Genomic DNA, 18454 nt, shown 5'->3' with positions numbered 1-18454 from the left:
TGGTGTTGACTATTGATCTTGTGAGGAGTGAAACACTAGATTATCTATTCTTATGGGCTGCATTGATTGGCACTGATGGTGTTTTGGTGTCAGAGTGATTAGGTCAAATTCAAAGCAAACTCCACACTATCAATAACACATGATTCCTCATTACATATGTGCATAAAACACCTCAGGATATGATTATAACTTGGTAACACACAAACAGTGTCATATTGTTTATTGTGATATAAGAAAAAAAGGCAAATAAAGACTGTTTATTGTCAGTAACTGAAGCAGAAACATGCAGTTTTTTAGGTTTTAATTCATATTTTTCCACTCTGATGGCAACTTATTTATTTTTTATAAAACGTGACCTGGATTTGGTCTCATGTAAACATGTGTCTGGCTTAAAAACGGCATATATTTGGGTGTGCTTTGGAAAAGTGTCGGACATATTGATGTTAACGCTGATATTTTTCTATTATAAACACAGTTTTTCCATAACAACCTGCTGCTCTTACGCAGGTGCACAGGTGCTGGACAGACTGTTGTTTTAAGGTCAGGAAGGAGGTAGAATGTCTTTAACTGGACCAGTTTAGTGTCTCACGTTAGCTGAAAAATGGATCTATGGATTCTCCCGCAAATCTGGTTAGACATGGATGTCTCTGATGTAAAATGAAGGGTTATTTCTTCCTTTACAAGTTTTTTTAGAGCTTCATTCTGCTGAAGGATTTTTCAGAAATGACACAAAGTGTCCAAATTAGCCGCTATGTTGGTCCAGTTTGTCCAATCAGATGCAGGCAGGAAGAGTTTGTGAATGCAGCACAAAGGATGATGATGATTCATTCTCTCTCTCTCTCTCCACTCTGCTTCCTTTGCACCTGAAACAAAAGTACAGTTTTTGCCTGAAAGACCTTTATTTGACATCCACCGACACCTTTGGTCTCCCAACACCCTGAAATTGACGATACTGTTACATCTCCGAAGGCTCGATTGCTCTGCTGTGATCATTAGGATGCACAGATGTAGTTTCCGGTCTCCTCCAACACCTTCCAGAATATGTCAGGAACACTTTGTGTTTTCTCTGTCATATTAGCTTTAATTTCCATATCATGCAGGCATTCTGATAGCAGATGCAGAACCAGCGATCACCCTGCTTTTTTTAAGGGATTTAGATGAGAGTTGTAAATCCTATTACACTCAAACCCAGTAAGTGAGCTGAGGGCGCATCCAGCTTGAGCTCGCCCATAATCTCACTGCTCTGCCTCTAATTATCTCAGTAGATTAGATCCATAAATCATTAGATCATGTTACATAGATCAGACTATCAGATTAGCTCACATGATCTGGAAGCCCATCTGAGATGAATGATTTCCTGGCTGTTTATTCAAGAGTGTGTTGACGGAGCACAGCTGTGCGTCATCGGCTCAGCGTTTGGAGCCATCGGTATCAGATGGCGTGATGTCGGGAGATGTTGTTGATTGTTGAAATTGCAATGAGGAGCTTGATCTACTTTTATTTGACAATAGAGGTAAAATACAGGGGTGTTTCCTGCACAGGCTGGAAAAACCCTTCTCTTATTCCAGAAACATCCAAAGTGGGTCAGGCAGGGCAGGGCTGACAGCAGTCTACAATACCGCTGCAGCTGTACCTGTGTGTGTGTGTGTGTGTGTCCGTATACTCCACGATCTGTTTGCTTTGCACTGAGCTGAACATGTGTCTGTGCACACACACACTGAGGAGGGATGACACAACAGAAAATAAGACATGATAGGAATGCAGGAGCTGTACAGTGGCTGCTTTTGTGAAACCTTTCTGTGACAGTTCACTTTATATGTAGAGAGGACATCTGCTGCAGATCTGAGATCTTATGGTTCTCCTTGTTTGCCAGGGAAACCCCCCCTGCTGCTGCCAAAACCACCTCTCCGTTTCCCTGGAAACAAAGAATCATACAGCGCGTTTGTTGTAAAAACAAAACAATCCAAGTGTGACTGGGAAAGTCCAAGCAGAGTGGAGTCTGAGTTCTCCATCTGTGATAAACACCATTCACCATTTGGGAAGGGGGGGGGCTCTTATACAAGCAGGCTATTCAGTGAGACCAGAGGGGGGAAACAAGGAGGGGAAAAAAGATGAGTGAAAGACCTTGTAGATTTATAAGGAATACCACAGAGACATTTTCAAAGCGCCTCTTGATTTTTAAAGTGTGTGCACCAGCAAGTTTGATTGTGCTGAACAGTCGTTCTGAAAGCACAGAGGCTTCTTCAGACTTCAACTTGAATTTATTCTGCATTTCTGCAGTTATTCTGAAAAACACAATGTAACAATCAAAGCGTATATACTGCTAAATTATTTATAATCCACTAATATTACTTATTATAATTAATATTCTGGTTAATAATAATATGTATTTTAACAACCCTTTGGATAATGTCAGTGCTGCTGTTCCAACCTAATATGCAGCTCATGCTAACTAAGAAAATATAAGACGGTGCCGATGTTACCCTTCAATTAAAAAGGTTGGTGTACGCATATCTGGCGCCCTCTAGTGGTTGTATGAATATAGTGAGTTCAGGATGGAATGCAGTGATACATACAGGGATGTGTTAAAGACCAATATGTTAGCATGTCATTGTTTCCTCTGCAAAACAAGCAAGCAAACAAACAAAGGTTTATGATGGTCACATTTGTTCAGCAGGATAATCTTCACTGATGAAACCATTTAAATATTTTTGAAGCCTAAACACCAGGAGTAAAAAGCTAATGCTGTACTCTAGAGTCTAGACCAACAACACGTGACATCATTGCAATGGCTAAATCTATTTTGCAGTATAAACACCATGTTTGTAGCCCCACTTAGCCACTTGGCATGCATGTGTATGTGTGTAAATCTAAAATGAAACACGAAAACCTTGAATTCAAACCCAAAAACCTCTGGGATGCTAACACCGTTCTGGGTTTTAGCACTCCAGTTGTCACAAATGGCTTCCAAAAGGAAAATGAAAAGTGTCCTTTTAAACCCATACAGAGATATGTTCTTAAACCTAAGTAGATTTAATGCTTAATGCACAATCAGGAGTGAGAGTGAGTGTGAAATCTGTGACAGGATGCAACTACCTCACAGCCACCATCCAGACTTTTGGTGGTCAGATTACAGTAGGACAACAGCTGGATTAGTCAGTCTGGTCGTTTGGCCAAATGTGTCTGTATGCCATATTTGTGTGTGTGTGTGTGTGTGTGAGATTGTGAGCATTCAAGCTAAAATATCAGTTAAGCTGTGTATCTCAGTCGTGTGTGTTGAATTATATGAAACTTAGAGCGTTGTTATAGAGGCATCTGAACATGTGGGAGAATAAATAAATGTAAACATTAACCATGAGTTTAAGTTTGACCTTCAGCCTGTGTGGCATCAATGGGTTCATTAGAATTACAAAAGCCATTATGTATATACTTGGATGCCTGCACCGCCATACTGTACATGAATATCTGATGTTAAAGTGTCAGCCATAAATAATGCACCGATGACATGATTGAATCCTACAGTATGTTCATCCACTGAGATGTATCTCACATGTTTTTCAGTTTTTAAATTGAGCTAAAATTCTGCAGCTCTCTGGCTGCTGCTCAGACGCACTGAAGATCGATGCTGGAGGGGAAATCTGTGTGTGTGAGAGATATACAGGCTTGGTCGCCCCAGGGAAACACAGCCAGCATCACATGATTTATAGCATGATGGAGGAGCCAAGTTCACCTCACACACACAGACACACAAACACACACAAAGAGTTCACATAGCCAGCCAGTAGTTATACAGTTTTAATTATTACAGATTGCTCCCCGCTGAGCTGTCCTCAGAATCAATCTCACTCCCCCACAATGTTTAAATGCTGCTCAGAGTCATTAATCGATCACAGATTCGCCAACTTTGTGTACCGGCACAAAAAGCATTTACTTAAGGGAATTGTGTGCTCATTAAACATCCATGTGAAAAGTGTGTGTGTGTGTTGCTGTGTGGATGGTGACAGTGTCTGATGGTTGGTTAGTTGTATGTGTATAATTCTTTAACAGATTTTCCCAGTGCTATGAGATTATAATAAAAATAAAGAAAATGTGGAGACATCAATAGTCAATAGTGCATTTAAAAAACAGATTCAGTGGCCCTGCTCTTTTATATGGCACCTTATTTTCCTTTAAAGCCAGTGTGGGCTTGGTTTTATCCACTATTTATACATATATATTATAGTTTTTTTTTCTGCAGTCTCAAATGAAAATCTCTACACACACAATAGACAGTACTAAAAAAATCTGTAGCTGCTGTAACCCTGGAAAAATGGCTACCTATCACTACCTGCCTGTGGTTGGTCAGTGTCCACCTCCAATTACATGCTTCCCTTCCTGTCTGTGGTGTATTGCTAATGCTAAAGCATCCATCCATCTATTCTCTGAGCCCAAGTTGTCCTGTACTACAGCATCATTGGGGAGCTGGAGCCTACCTCAGCTGTCAATAGGCAACAGGCGAGGTACCTGGACAGGTTACCCGTCTATTGCAGGGCTCTAATGCTAAAGCTTCGTTTATATTTTTAGCTGTCTATTGTTCTCATACTACATTAAAAATAGGGTTGTAAATTATTCTCCTTCAGCAGTAACAACATCTTAATGTTAATGTTTTGTTAATGACTTAAAAATAAAAAATAAAGTCAGCTGAATTATTAGTTGACAATTCTTCTAAATATTTGTTGGTTGGTGAAATCGTCAGTGTGAGATTTGGCTTCAAAATGTTGTGGATTTTTGGTGGATTGGTGGATTTTTAATTAGTACTATTTCCATTAGGGATGCTGATATTTTTGATAGATATTTACCTTAAACGTAAAAAAACCAGCCGTCAGCCGTCAGCCGATAAGATGATCGTCAGTGTATATGAGGGACACTATGTCTGCAGTGTGGATGTTTTTAAAGTGACAGAAACTGCTAGCGTAGCCGCTGTCTGCTTGTGATAGTTCTGCCTTGATATTCCCTGAACACTACAAGTTTAATTGGCCAATTTAATACGTTAATTTCACTACCGGAAAGATTTATGTTCTCTGTAATTAGGTAGAAAATATATGTGCTTGTATTGAAAAAGAAGGATCGTGTTGGATATCAGTGAAGACTCACGATTATTTTAAAGACTCACAGGGCAGTTTAAAGCCTAGTATAAGGGTGGGAAGTCAAACTTAAGAGGTAAATAGTTGCTGTTGCCATTTTATTCAATTTTTGTACAGAACATAATGCAGAAAGAGATGGTCAGGGTGATAAAGTTTTTAATTATAGCTACCTCAGATGACATTTTTAGAATTTTCTACTCACTAAAATCAGGATTATCAGTCAAGCTCTGCACATTAAAGACATGTCATCTGATATTAAACACAGAGGACCAGAGAACAGATGAAGCCGTCAGAGTAACATCTGCATCTGTTTTGCGTTGTATTATTGTAAAGCAGAGAAATCCCGTCAGCCCACATCATGAACGACGGAGCCATGCACTCTGACAGTCTGCTTCAGCCACCTTTTCATTGTTCTGGTGAAGCGGTGCCATTGAATGCTCCGGTAGAGAGGCATTTTTCTCCCCCCTTTCAGGCAGAAGGGAAAGGTCTCAGAGCTACCTAATGCCATCACCCCGACAGAAGCATTTCAGAAGAGAACGCCCCGAGCTGCACACCAACAGAGAAAAAAGCCTGACTGTGCCCTCAGCAAGACCTCCTCACTTCTCCTCTGTGGCTCTCTCTCTCTATCCTTTTCTTTCTCCTTCACATCCCCACACACACACACACAGCCGTGCAGGGAGCGTGGTTTCGGCTCAGGTGAAGTTGATCGTTCAGCCCTCCCTCTGGGCTTTCTTAGAATGAAATCTGGTGTGATGGCTGTCTCCACGATAACTCTAATGTTGATGTTATACGACCCCAGACACACACACACACACACACAAGCACACAGATGAAGAAATATTGTAGCAGAGCCTGAACACAAGCAATATTTCCCAACCCATGCACAGGTTTATTAAAATGTGTCCTTTTCAGTTCCTTTTTACATTTTCACTTTCGCTTCTCTTCATGTTATTGCAAACCCACAAAATGACAACAAAATTACAACGTGACTGGTTGTGCTGCAGCGGCTCTGGGCAATTTAACCTCAGCAGTGATTTATTTACAGTGGATATGTGGCTAATTCCCCTGTTGGGTCAGCTAGGAGGGACGGAGCACAGACGCTCTCACATCCTACACAGCCAGGACCCAGAGAGGGTGCTGTTGGGTTCATTATGGGAGTCAGGCAACCACAGATTAATTCTGTTGCCTATAATTGGATGGCCTATCTCTGAGCAGGATGGGGCTTATGTGCCTGGAAAGTTGGCTCTGGGATTTGCCTGCGAAAAAAAAAGCACAAGAAGTCACAATCGTTCTGCACCGACTTTTTATAAATGTGTTGACGTTTATTTCATTTGTGGATTTCTAATTATTCTGTGTTTTTTTTGTTCTTTCTCTCCTGCAGATCCCCAGCTCAAGGGTATAGTGACCAGGTTATATTGCAGGCAGGGATACTACTTGCAAATGAACCCCGATGGCTCTCTTGATGGGACCAAGGATGACAGCAGTAATTCCTGTGAGTACCTCCAAAGTGTCTGTTTGACTTTTCAATGAGGCATTTGATAGGCGTCTGATATATTAGAGGTCACAATGAACTCCTCAGTTAGCAGGGGTTCCTTGAGCACAGTCCTCCACAACAGCATTTTTAGCAACCTTTGTCAACAACTGCAGTTCCTCAAATGGCCACTTGAGGCTGCCTCTAGAAGTGAGTCAATCCCCATATATGTCTATGTTAAAGTGTCCTTTAACTTTCTATACCTCCACATTTAATTTGTATGAAGTCATACATGATTAAAGATATGACTGAGAGAATATATGACCTATATCACCCTATATTCTAACCGATATTGCCATATATGGTAATATATGGCTATATTGGCATGCATGTAGTGTGTAGACATATGTAGACATAGACATATGTAACCTATATGTAGACATAAATTGTACAAAACATCGATATTTTTAATATTCATATGGTGCTACAGTGGGGAAAAAAAGTATTTAGTCAGCCACCAATTGTGCAAGTTCTCCCACTTAAAAAGATGAGAGAGGCCTGTAATTTTCATCATATGTATACCTGAACTATGAGAGACAAAATAAGAAAAGAAAATGTAGAAAATCACATTGTAGGATTTTTAATGAATTAATTGGTAAATTCCTCAGTAAAAGAAGTATTTGGTCACCTACAAACAAGCAAGATTTCTGGCTCTCACAGACCTGTAACTTTTTCTTTAAGAGGCTCCTCTGTCCTCCACTCGTTACCTGTATTAATGGCATCTGTTTGGAGTCGTTATCAGTATAAAAGACACCTGTCCACAACCTCAAACAGTCACACTCCAAACTCCACTATGGCCAAGACCAAAGAGCTGTCAAAGGACACCAGAAACAAAATTGTAGACCTGCACCAGGCTGGGAAGACTGAATCTGCAATAGGTAAGCAGCTTGGTGTGAAGAAATCAACTGTGGGAGCAATTATTAGAAAATGGAAGACATACAAGACCACTGATAATCTCCCTCGATCTGGGGCTCCACGCAAGATCTCACCCCGTGGGGTCAAAATGATCACCAGAACTGTGAGCAAAAATCCCAGAACCACACGGGGGGACCTAGTGAATGACCTCCGGAGAGCTGGGACCAAAGTAACAAAAGCTACCATCATTAACACACTGCGCCGCCAGGGACTCAAATCCTGCAGTGCCAGACGTGTCCCCCTGCTTAAACCAGTACATATCCAGGCCCGTTTGAAGTTTGCTAGAGAGAATTTGGATGATCCAGAAGAGGATTGGGAGAATGTCATATGGTCAGATGAAACCAAAATACTTGTCGTGTTTGGAGGAGAAAGAATGCTGAGTTGCATCCGAAGAACACCATACCTACTGTGAAGCATGGGGGTGGAAACATCATGCTTTGGGGCTGTTTTTCTGCAAAGGGACCTGGACGACTGATCCGTGTAAATGAAAGAATGAATGGGGCCATGTATCGTGAGATTTTGAGTGAAAACCTCCTTCCATCAGCAAGGGCATTGAAGATGAAACGTGGCTGGGTCTTTCAACATGACAATGATCCCAAACACACCGCCCGGGCAACAAAGGTGTGGCTTCGTAAGAAGCATTTCAAGGTCCTGGAGTGGCCTAGCCAGTCTCCAGATCTCAACCCCATAGAAAATCTTTGGAGGGAGTTGAAAGTCCGTGTTACCCAGCGTCAGCCCCAAAACATTACTGCTCTAGAGGAGATCTGCATGGAGGAATGGGCCAAAATACCAGCAAAAGTGTGTGAAAACCTTGTGAAGACTTACAGAAAACGTTTGACCTCTGTCATTGCCAACAAAGGGTATATAACAAAGTATTGAGATGACATTTTGTTATTGACCAAATACTTATTTTCCACCATAATTTGCAAATAAATTCTTTAAAAATCCTACAATGTGATTTTCTGGATTTTTGTTTCTCATTTTGTCTCTCATAGTTGAGGTATACCTGTGATGAAAATTACAGGGCTCTCTCATCTTTTTAAATAGGAGAACTTGCACAATTGGTGGCTGACTAAATACTTTTTTTCCCCACTGTATATGTAAGGACAATTTTTTTTATATCTTATCACAATATTTTTAGTAAAGTAGATCACATGGAGGTCATGACCACGCCTCTTTATGTTGCAGGGGGAGTTTTTTTGTGGTTTTTGCATTTAAAATTTTACATTTGTTAACAATTTGATGAGTGTTTTGGGCTTTATTTCACATAAACTATCCAGAGAAATATCCAGATTAAAGGTGCAAGGATACACCGATGGTATGAAACTGTGCCTCTCTGATATCCCTCTATATGTGTAATACATCTATATTACATGTAGAAAGATACATTTTTATATGGTCTAGATATATATAGTTTTTTAAAATGTGCACAAATGTCCATATATTATCTATATGGACCTATATGTATAAATATTGTATTTGGATGTGAGGTGGGTTTCACCCGTGTGCCTCAGCTCACCATTTTTTGGACTAACAAGAAAACCTGCAGGGAATGTTACATCTATCTTTTTGTTCAGCCTATAAACCATCACCCCCCTCCAGTCAGCCTCCTCTAACCCACAGGCCTATATAGCACCTCATCATTAGTAACCTTTGAAGCTGCCTCCTTAAAATGCAGCCTTAGAATCACACAGATTTCTGTGAGAGGGAAAGTGGACCAGGAAACAGTAGGCTTAACAGAGAGAAAGGGGTATTATTAGCTTGTTCTGGCTCCGCTCCTCTATCGCTTCAGGCTAGGTGGTTAATTTGATTCCAGTGCTTGGTGTTAACGCTGGCCTGACACCCCACATTGTGTCACTTAACTCCCGTCAGCATGAGGAGATGTGGCACATGTCACATCTGATGGGCTGAAGGCGACTTTTTGAAACAGTAAGGATTATAGATAGTGTGTATAGGGAATATATACCAGGCCATTACAAGACAAAGATCAGATTTACCACACAACGTTGGATTTATTTTTGATATCGACCAAAAACCCAATGATCCTTCATTCATTCATTCTCTCAGACCTTCTTCCAGGCTCTAAACCTGCCAATATCAATTACTTTCAGGGTCATCAGAGGTCAATAAGTGCCTAAAGTCTCCCAAATAAACATGCTTAGTGTCACAACCAGGCGAGTCCTGTTGTTTCTCACAGTATAAACCATTAACCACCAGGCCTGATGCTCCTGCTGCAACAACAAAGGTGCCATTAAACCTGTGCTGGCCCCAATTATTGGCCCAATTGGCCAAAGCTGCTGCATGCTAGGCTAGTCACGTCCACCAGCCATGCAGCCATTCTTCTTCAGAGATCGTCCAATAGCAACAGTGAGCACTGATGATAAACAGCTGTGTTTTTTTAATGATATTTCTATGCATGCCTGTGTGTTTTCCCAGCTTTGTTCAACCTTATTCCTGTGGGCCTCAGAGTTGTCGCCATTCAGTCCGTGAAGACAGGGTTATACATCGCCATGAACGGGGAGGGGCATCTGTACACATCAGTAAGAACTCTACACGATTATCCTCTGTTTTTGTTTATTGCACTGCATAAACCTGCAAAGTTATATGACGTTTCTGTCTGTGCATGCCATGGGAAAGAAATCCGTTCACATATAGATATATATTACAAATATTTACCACACTTGCCACAGGATAATTGCATTTCAGTGAAGGTTAGGGATCCCATTAAACTGAAACGCATGCGTACCAGAATTCCATTCATCTGGATGAATGCCTTCAGAGTTTTTATTATATACAATTTTACATCAGATGGCATAATTCAGAGAATTTGCTCTGCCTTCATGCTATTAAGAAGAATATTAAAAACAATTTATGTCTTTAGCTATCGAGCTAAATGATATCTGTGCTGTTAGCGGGGTATTCTGTTGTTGTTGCGCCGTGTTTTAGCACCGCTCTGTCAGGACTTCACCACAATCCACCGACTAGCTTCCTTCAAAAATAATGCTTAGAGCCGAGAGAGACGTCACCATGCAGCACTGATAGTGCTTCTAGTCCTCCTCCTCCTCCCTGCTGTCCTCTCCCAGTCATTCAAATCAATCAGCAGGAGGAACATTGGGAGCAGAGACCCCCTCTCAGACAAGAGTATCCATCAGAATCACTGTCTCTTCTTCCCGCTGCTGTCCTCGTGTTCCCTAATCCTCGCAGTGCAGAGTGGAATTGCCATCTTATTCCTCCTTCATTACCTTGGAGGTTTAGAAAAGGCCTACCTCTTCCAATGGTGTTCTGTAATCACAGCTTGACCATGAAATGAAAATCATTTGAAGCAGATTGACCTAGAATCCAGTGGATTTTGTTATGGAAATGCACTGTACAGATTACAATTGCAGAGATGTTGCCCTGCAAAATCAACGTAGATTGCTTTTATGTCCCTCAGTGTCATTCAGGCATCCATTATCACAGAGACCCGCAGTATGATGTGCATCTCCTTCCACATCGCCTGTTCGTTCATGTTACTGCTGCTTCTCAGACTGTCGCTGATGCCTACACCTCTTTATTGGTTGTAATCCCGTGTTTGCTATTGTTTTAATGTGATTTTATAGAAAGATGCACGACTTGACATCACTCCTAAAGTCAGGCCAACATAAACTCTTCATTCTCTATGTTAGTGGAGACACTGCACTGACCCAACAGCTGCAGAGGATAGATGTTTGGCTGGAAGAACAATAATTTGGCTTCACTGCGCAGATTCTGCTTCCAATATGGCATTTTTTTATTTTAGATTGTTTGGCCTACAACAGTTGCATTTATCCTAAGAGAACATGTGTCTAATGTCGCCCGATCATGGGACTTATACAGCTGCAAGAGTTCACGATAGTAGGTAGGGTAGGGTAGATTTGGGATGGGGGTGGTACAAACAACATAGCAGAGAGCACAGCTTAGGAGACCAGGGTTCAGATCCCCCTGACGCTGTGAGCTGTTTTGTTTTCGCCCGTGGTTAGGGTTAAGGTTGGGCATTAAAATAGGGTAAGAGGTTAAGTAAAGATCATGGTTTGTCTTAAAACACACATTCATTCATAACATTAAACACATATTATAAGGACAATAATGTCCTTCCGCAGTCCCTGAACCCATCAGAGGTGACGTTACATTTTCAAAGACTGAAATTTTGACATCATGTAACGTTTTCCTGGAGGATGGGCTGATCTTTAGTCTGTAGTTCAGACCGGTGGTGAAAGATAGTACTAGGTGGTGAATATTCTGTAAAAGGACGCTCATTCAGACATGAACCTGACGCCATTAGATTACCATAAAGAAGTAAAGAAGTGCATGTCAGAAAGTGGTTGAATACTTAATTGCAGAGATCTTAAATCCGTTTGTTAAAACTATGTATAACAAAACCAGTTCCCAGAAGGCAGGTAGCCCCTCTACAATGTAAACAACCCACATGCACTGTGTTACATCAGTGTACATCACATTGGTTAGGCTCGTCTTGCCTGTGTAACGTTGATTGGCAGTCCTGCCTAACAGCTGATAAGTGCCTGTAATTGGCGTTCAGGTCATAACCCCTGCCAGCAGCAGAGCTTCTCAGAGTATTTCTGTTATTTTGTCCACATGCCCCCGGACATGTTTAGTCCAGGCAGGAGTGCTGTGAAGTGGGTCTGCTCGGAGCACCGTGTTCTTTCAGCTCTCTGCTCGCCTCTCTTCACTCGGCTCCATTTGCAGCTTAATTCTGTGCTAATGGAGGTTCTGATCAGACCTCAACTATCCAGCCGCCCACTCAGAAGTCTCTCTTTGCTCCTTAGTGTGTGATTTACTCTGATAATGGCAGCCTTGTAAGATGTTCTTCGTCCTCCTCCTCCTCCTCCTCCACCTTCCTTTTTTGTGCCTCCTCCTATAAGCAAGGTGCAGCCATTCCTCCCATTATCACTCTGTTCCCTCTCAAGTGACAATCTGACAGTCGACCTTTTCTACCCATTAGGAGTATTTGATTTTAGTGCACTCACATTTTCAGGATGTTCTTTGACGAGTGTATAAATGCGTGCTGATTTCTGATCCGTGCGACGTGTTTTTATTGGAAAAAGTATTATTTCTCAATACCGCCTATCATTTCCCCCTGAAGCCAGGTCATTTTTATTGAATAGAATTCACTTGGCTAGTTGCATTCTATCACAATATTGAATACATTACTGGGGGCTTTTACTATGATGATGTACTTTGATAATGAGTGACACTCCAGTTGAGTTCCAGTCTTTCTGAAAATAGATGGAAAGCCCATTCAGGGGCTTCTGGTAGTGTGCATCATATTCTTTTGTGCGAGGCACCCAAGGCGCAGTGTGAGCGGCTCAAATGACAGAGATAGCATCAAAGTGACTGTGCGGCTCGGCACAAAGGACACACGGCGGAATAAAGGAGAGTTCAATCATCTCACCCCTTTTCAATCTGCTCCTTTTGTATCTGAGCCAATAAACTTCTGGCTAATTTCTCTCCCAGGCTGCTCCCTGGATCCGGCGTTTCTTCTGAAATCTAATAAGGGGAGAGTAATTCTCTCAGGTTGAAACAGGACTTATGAAAGTCTCCAGATAACTGTAAAAAGAACGCTTAATGCGAAAACAGACACATTTAAATGAGATAAAACATGAAAACTGTAATTATCCAGTGTTAGTTTGTATTGTATAGTTTTGTTACACATGATGAAATTGTGCTACCAGAGAGAGCAACTCCCCCGGTGCTGGTGTTTGTTGTGTTTTTTTCCTGTCCTGTTAATACACTCTCCCACCATCTCTCAAGTGTAAAGGTCCGGCATTTCATGGTCGGCTGGTTTTCTTTAGAACTAGTTCACTGGAGTCTCTCACTGCGGGCTTTCTTTATCAGGAGCCTGCACTTGTTAGTGCTACCTTTCATGATTGTCAAATTGACTTGCCACATCACTTGAGTGCTCCTTTTTGAAATGGAATCCTTGAGCTGGCCAATCTAGAGCCAGTCCTTTAGCTTCACTTGTTAAAGGCTGTATCATCAGTCGCACCAGCACTGAAGTCTGAGGGGCATCTGTTTCCTGTAGTGCCCGATTCAGAGTGCATGAAAGCTCCGAGGAGCTTGATGTGAGGGCTCCTTCAGTTCGCATCAATATGAAAATGAAAGCGTGTGGCCGCTGTGTGTGGAGGGAAGAATAGACGGGAGCGGCTTGTTCAGGAGTCAGCGGTGTGAAACCAAGCGAAGCGTCTGAGGACGCTCGAGCCAGGCGGCCCTCAGGTTTCCGTATTTGATATTTTCCTGCCAACATTCTTATTCATCCTCCAACCTCTTAGGCCTTTTTTTTCTAAACTCTTTCTCAAATTTTCTGTCTGTTTGAGACACTCTTCCTCAGGTGTCTTTCAAAGACATGAATCCACATATTTACATTTTTCAGCCTGAGAGCACACAAGATTATTATTCTGGATTTTCTCTTACTACTGGAAAAAGTAGCAGCATTTAGGAATATATTTATTTATATTTAATCTGTCAAAACGTGTTATTTGAAGTTCAAAGTAACTTCCTTCATTGACCTTTTGTTTGTTGTTTACGTTTAACATGGCCAAAGTTCAAATAATGAATAATAAAATATGAAAAATAATATCTGAACTCCACTGTGTATTTCAATGCAGCCATCATGGATTCATTCATGTGCCCAAGTCAGAACAGATCAGTGCACTGCAGTTCTAAAACTCTTCTGGAAATTGGCACGTTAGCACTTCTTGTTCAATTGTCCTGAAGTCAGTGGGGGGGTTTGGATAAAATGACTATAATAAGGTCAGTGGTTAGCATGAGCTTAAATATTATTCATGTTTTCATTATTTATTTATTTAAATTTCGACATGTCAAGTGGCTAAATGGTGTTTGTACTGTAGGTCAAAGTGGTGGTGGTGGTATCACAGTGATGTTTTTAGCCTTTTTATTAGGCTTAAAACATCAAGTGGTTTATTAGTGAAGTTCATCCTCCTGAACTAAACCTGGAATAATAAAAAAAACTTTTTTTTTCTGCAATAATTGAAGCAAACAAATTCATCTCTTTGGTTTTTGGCCATGCTAACTTCTGCAATCAATAAAACCTCATTTTAATTAGCACTTTCTTTCTTTTTGTTTCATTTTTTTGAAGGCCAAAATTCAAAGCAGTGTTTGTTTTTAAATCGCTGTGGCTGCTGCATCAATTTGCACTCACCTCTAGATTACCACACACTTTAATCAGGGTTCTTCTTGTGCTAGGAAATTGCCCTTTCATGAGTACTAGGTAAAAAATAAACAGTTAATAAAGCCTCAGTTTCTGTGGTTTCTGCACATAAACAGACACATTTCCTCTGTAGGAACTCATTGTCCGATAGCAGAGCCAGGAGGACAAACACATACCTCATCATTAAAGCATGAATTGCTGCATGATGTTTTCAGTCTTAAGGATTAAAACGAACACAATTAAAGCTACTCGTGCTGTGTATTTGAAGCATATGGAGCATAAATGTACATACATGAATGAATGAAACCCTGTGTGTATATACAGCACCATTATACCCAGCAGATGGCTTTATTGGTTATGATTACAAAAGAGTGAAAATGGTCCTGACACAGAGGAGAGGAGCGGGTCAGGGGCTTCCCAGCCTCTTCTAATGTAAGTGCAGGCTGTGGCATTTATATGTGAATTACCCAATATTAAATGTATAAGTTATACCATCATTATCACTCAGAGATTAAATGTTTCCTGTTAAACAGGCAGACAGATGTGCACAGGAACACTGCACTCTCACTGCAAAGGCCATAACAGGCTGCTGACCATAATATTTTCATATTCCCACAGATCTCTGGTACCTATAGTAATTACTCAGATGATTTCGCCTCTGGAGGAGTGTCAGGCTCAGAGCTGAGGTGTGGGGTAGCCTCATTATTTCCAAAGTGTTGCTCTCTTCAGCCTTTAATGCAGTGTCAGTGTCAGGAAGGGAAGCAGTCATAAGGGCTGGAGGGAGAGCAGCTTCATGCATTAATGAACAACAAGGTTGGAGGTAGGCGTCAAAGCTGAACTGCTGGCCGGGGCCAGGACGAGAATAGATCGACCGGCCATTTAATATCTCTGTTGTTATTAATGACTCTCTGCATGTTATAAAAAATCCTATAGAATATTTCTACCTCCATTCTCTGCAGAATCATGTCTGTTGAGTGAGTCCTGTGAAGTCATCCATCCAAAAAAACAGGGAGTCCCCACACAGTGTGTTCGGCCTTACCTGTGGGGGATTAAACCTCCCAACAATAAATCATAAACACACAACTTGCCCTTCATCTCTTTCCACATCAACAGCTGAAGGTCTATGAATGTCACATCTCCCCCTGTTATTCCCCTGTTTATGTAAAGCAATTAGGCGCAGCATGTTTTCTGAATCACTGGTTTACATGACATCTACTTATGACTGAATGGATTTCAGTGAGATTCCTTCGAGCTCCCCTGCAACAGCATGTGTACGTTCTCCAGAGTTAGAAGCGAGGCTCACATTGGCTGCTTTAGTATCGCTGGCTCATTTGTTAGCTTCTTGGCTATTTACAATAACATTCAATCATAATTTATAACCAAGACGTTGTTTTTTTCTCCACAAATACTCTGCAGATTATCTCATGGCAGTCCATTTACTGATGCACTTCCTTCCATTACAGTGCCCTTAATTGAATGTGCTGCTATTTGTTTTAACTAAGATTAATGTAGACCTCCTCTGGCTTCTCTCTCAAACAGCAAAGCTCTCTCTGCCAAAACTACCCAGCAAAAAATCCTCCTTTTTTAACAATCTTGCCTGCAATTTGTTTACTATAGGACAGTGATGCATATAATCAGAAGCAGAACCTTGGAGAAAATGTACATTATTTTCACATTTTGTCCACAATGTAAGTCACAAAGGGCACATTTCCACCCATGAGGTGGGTGGGTACTTCACCCGCCTGCAACAAATTTCTCCACCTTCTTTTCTTGGTTACAACCTGATTGGGTTATTTTACTGGACGTAACTTTGGTGCTTTGGAACATTTTTCCACATTGACTGTGCAACTTCAACAGTTTTTCTTGTAAAATGAATTTAATGATATGAATTTATGTGCTCCGAGATGATCTTTATGTAACCCCTTACTCCGTTTGTACTGCCTAACATTAACCAGTAGTATTTTAAATTAAAATCAAAGCTGAACACTGTGTAAAAACAAAGTAGCCTGTGGTGTCAGGGGGACGCAAACCTCAGACCCCTTGTGTAAAAGTGCATTTTCCCCCACCTCTTCACTCTTTACTCAGACTTTTGTGGCCGTATTGGTCCCGTGTTTGGATGACATATGACCATATGTCTGTTGGCATAACCGTGTGCCGTATCTATGTTTTATGGACCAAATGTGGAGTTTTCTTTCATGATGATGTGTTGAATGAATGGTGGAGTCTGAGACTATACATGCTGACATTGAACACCTTTTCCAAGTGGTGCCACATTGATTTGTGGTGTCCACCGGTGTCCACATCCACAAGAGATTATAATCCTGACCCTTGTGCAGTCTTAACAGCAGTTATTATGCATTGATAAAATTAAAAGTTTCACGTTGTCTCCTTCTGATCTCTTCTGTTGTGCATCTGCTTCTGCCATCTTGTTTGAGTGCTTAATTTGGCGTTGACGCCCACCTCACAATTTAAGTGTTGCACTACCCTGGACCAGAGATTAAGTGGAAATATGTGTGCTGGCTCCACTGTGAGCTTCTTTTAAGCTTCTCTAAAGTTTCTTTATAGAAACATGTTCCAGCTGTATTTCTCCTCCCACAGCAGGCTGACTTTTTATCATAGTGTGGCCATTAGCCAACTATCGATCTGTCAGCTAGAGCTTACACTGAATCTCCCCCATCCATCTGGGATAATCCTCACATCTCTATTAAAATGTGAGTGGTCAAAAACATGCCAACATGGTGCTGCAGGGAAAGCTATGAATTGTGTGCTGCTGACAGATAATGAGGCTGGAAAGAATACAAATGGACTGGTTGGAGGAGTTTGAATGGGGAAAAAGAAAGGAACTCCAAGGTGTGTCTGGCAGGGAAAGCCCTGCTGCGGTCAATAAAATCAGTGTGGCATGCAGAAGACCTCTGCCTGTAGCCCCCATTTTTCTTTGGCTCCTCCTGCATCCACCATTATGAGCAAAACCTTTCGTATTTCTAAAGTCTAGAAGAGTCTAGAGTCTAATTTGAAAAATGTGTCTGGATAGCTTGGAGTGTCCTACAGAAACAGTACAAGTACAGCCTGAAGGTGAAGGTACCATTAATTAAACCACACATGGACTGCTGGACTGATGGGAGTTCAGACTCTGGATGCGGATGAAGGTGCCCTCATGATGCCGATGCACTGGATCATTAGCCAACTAGTTAACTACTGCTAACATAAGTCCATCCATCAATGATGGGCTGGTTAACGTTAAACTAAAGTAGTAGCTTTATGAGTTACAACACGCGGTTATGTGATGTTGTTTGGTTTCATGCTGTCCGCTGCCAGTGTAGGCATAAAACACACACAGGTCTTTCCTCATTTCCAAACCCAAAGGCTACGTAGGCTTCGTTATATTTCCTCGTCTTTTTATGCCGGTTATCGTCACTTGTTTTCTTTGACTCTGACTTTGAATTAACATCATGACACCATGATGTTACCGATCACCCCAATGAAACAATAAGCATCATAAGCTCGTGTTTATGCCTCTTCGTTTGCCTCTGTTCCCCGTGTTATCTTGTTTTCTCATGGAAACAGCTTGAATGTGAAGTGTGGGATTTTTATCATGCTTTAGATTCAGGCCACCACTCATAAACAAAGACCATTTTTTCTAGCGTTCATGGGTTTGTTTGTGTTCACAGCACTGAGCAGAAG

The 18454-nt window shown here is 41.3% G+C and overlaps 1 protein-coding gene across 2 annotated transcripts in view; it reads left to right on the top strand.

The window, feature by feature from the left end:
- The window catches only part of fgf14 (fibroblast growth factor 14), a 90775-nt gene that overhangs the window by 58542 nt on the left and 13779 nt on the right, over positions 1-18454 (top strand). For both annotated transcript variants that reach the window (XM_028393328.1, XM_028393329.1), the window contains exons 2-3: positions 6505-6615; positions 10006-10109. In XM_028393328.1, coding sequence (XP_028249129.1) covers positions 6505-6615; positions 10006-10109 — 215 coding nt within the window. The remainder of the gene's footprint in view (positions 1-6504; positions 6616-10005; positions 10110-18454) is intronic.

This window comes from Parambassis ranga, chromosome 21, assembly GCF_900634625.1.
Source record: "Parambassis ranga chromosome 21, fParRan2.1, whole genome shotgun sequence".
Taxonomy (NCBI): Eukaryota; Metazoa; Chordata; class Actinopteri; family Ambassidae; genus Parambassis; species Parambassis ranga.
This window is presented reverse-complemented; position numbering and strand designations above follow the sequence as displayed.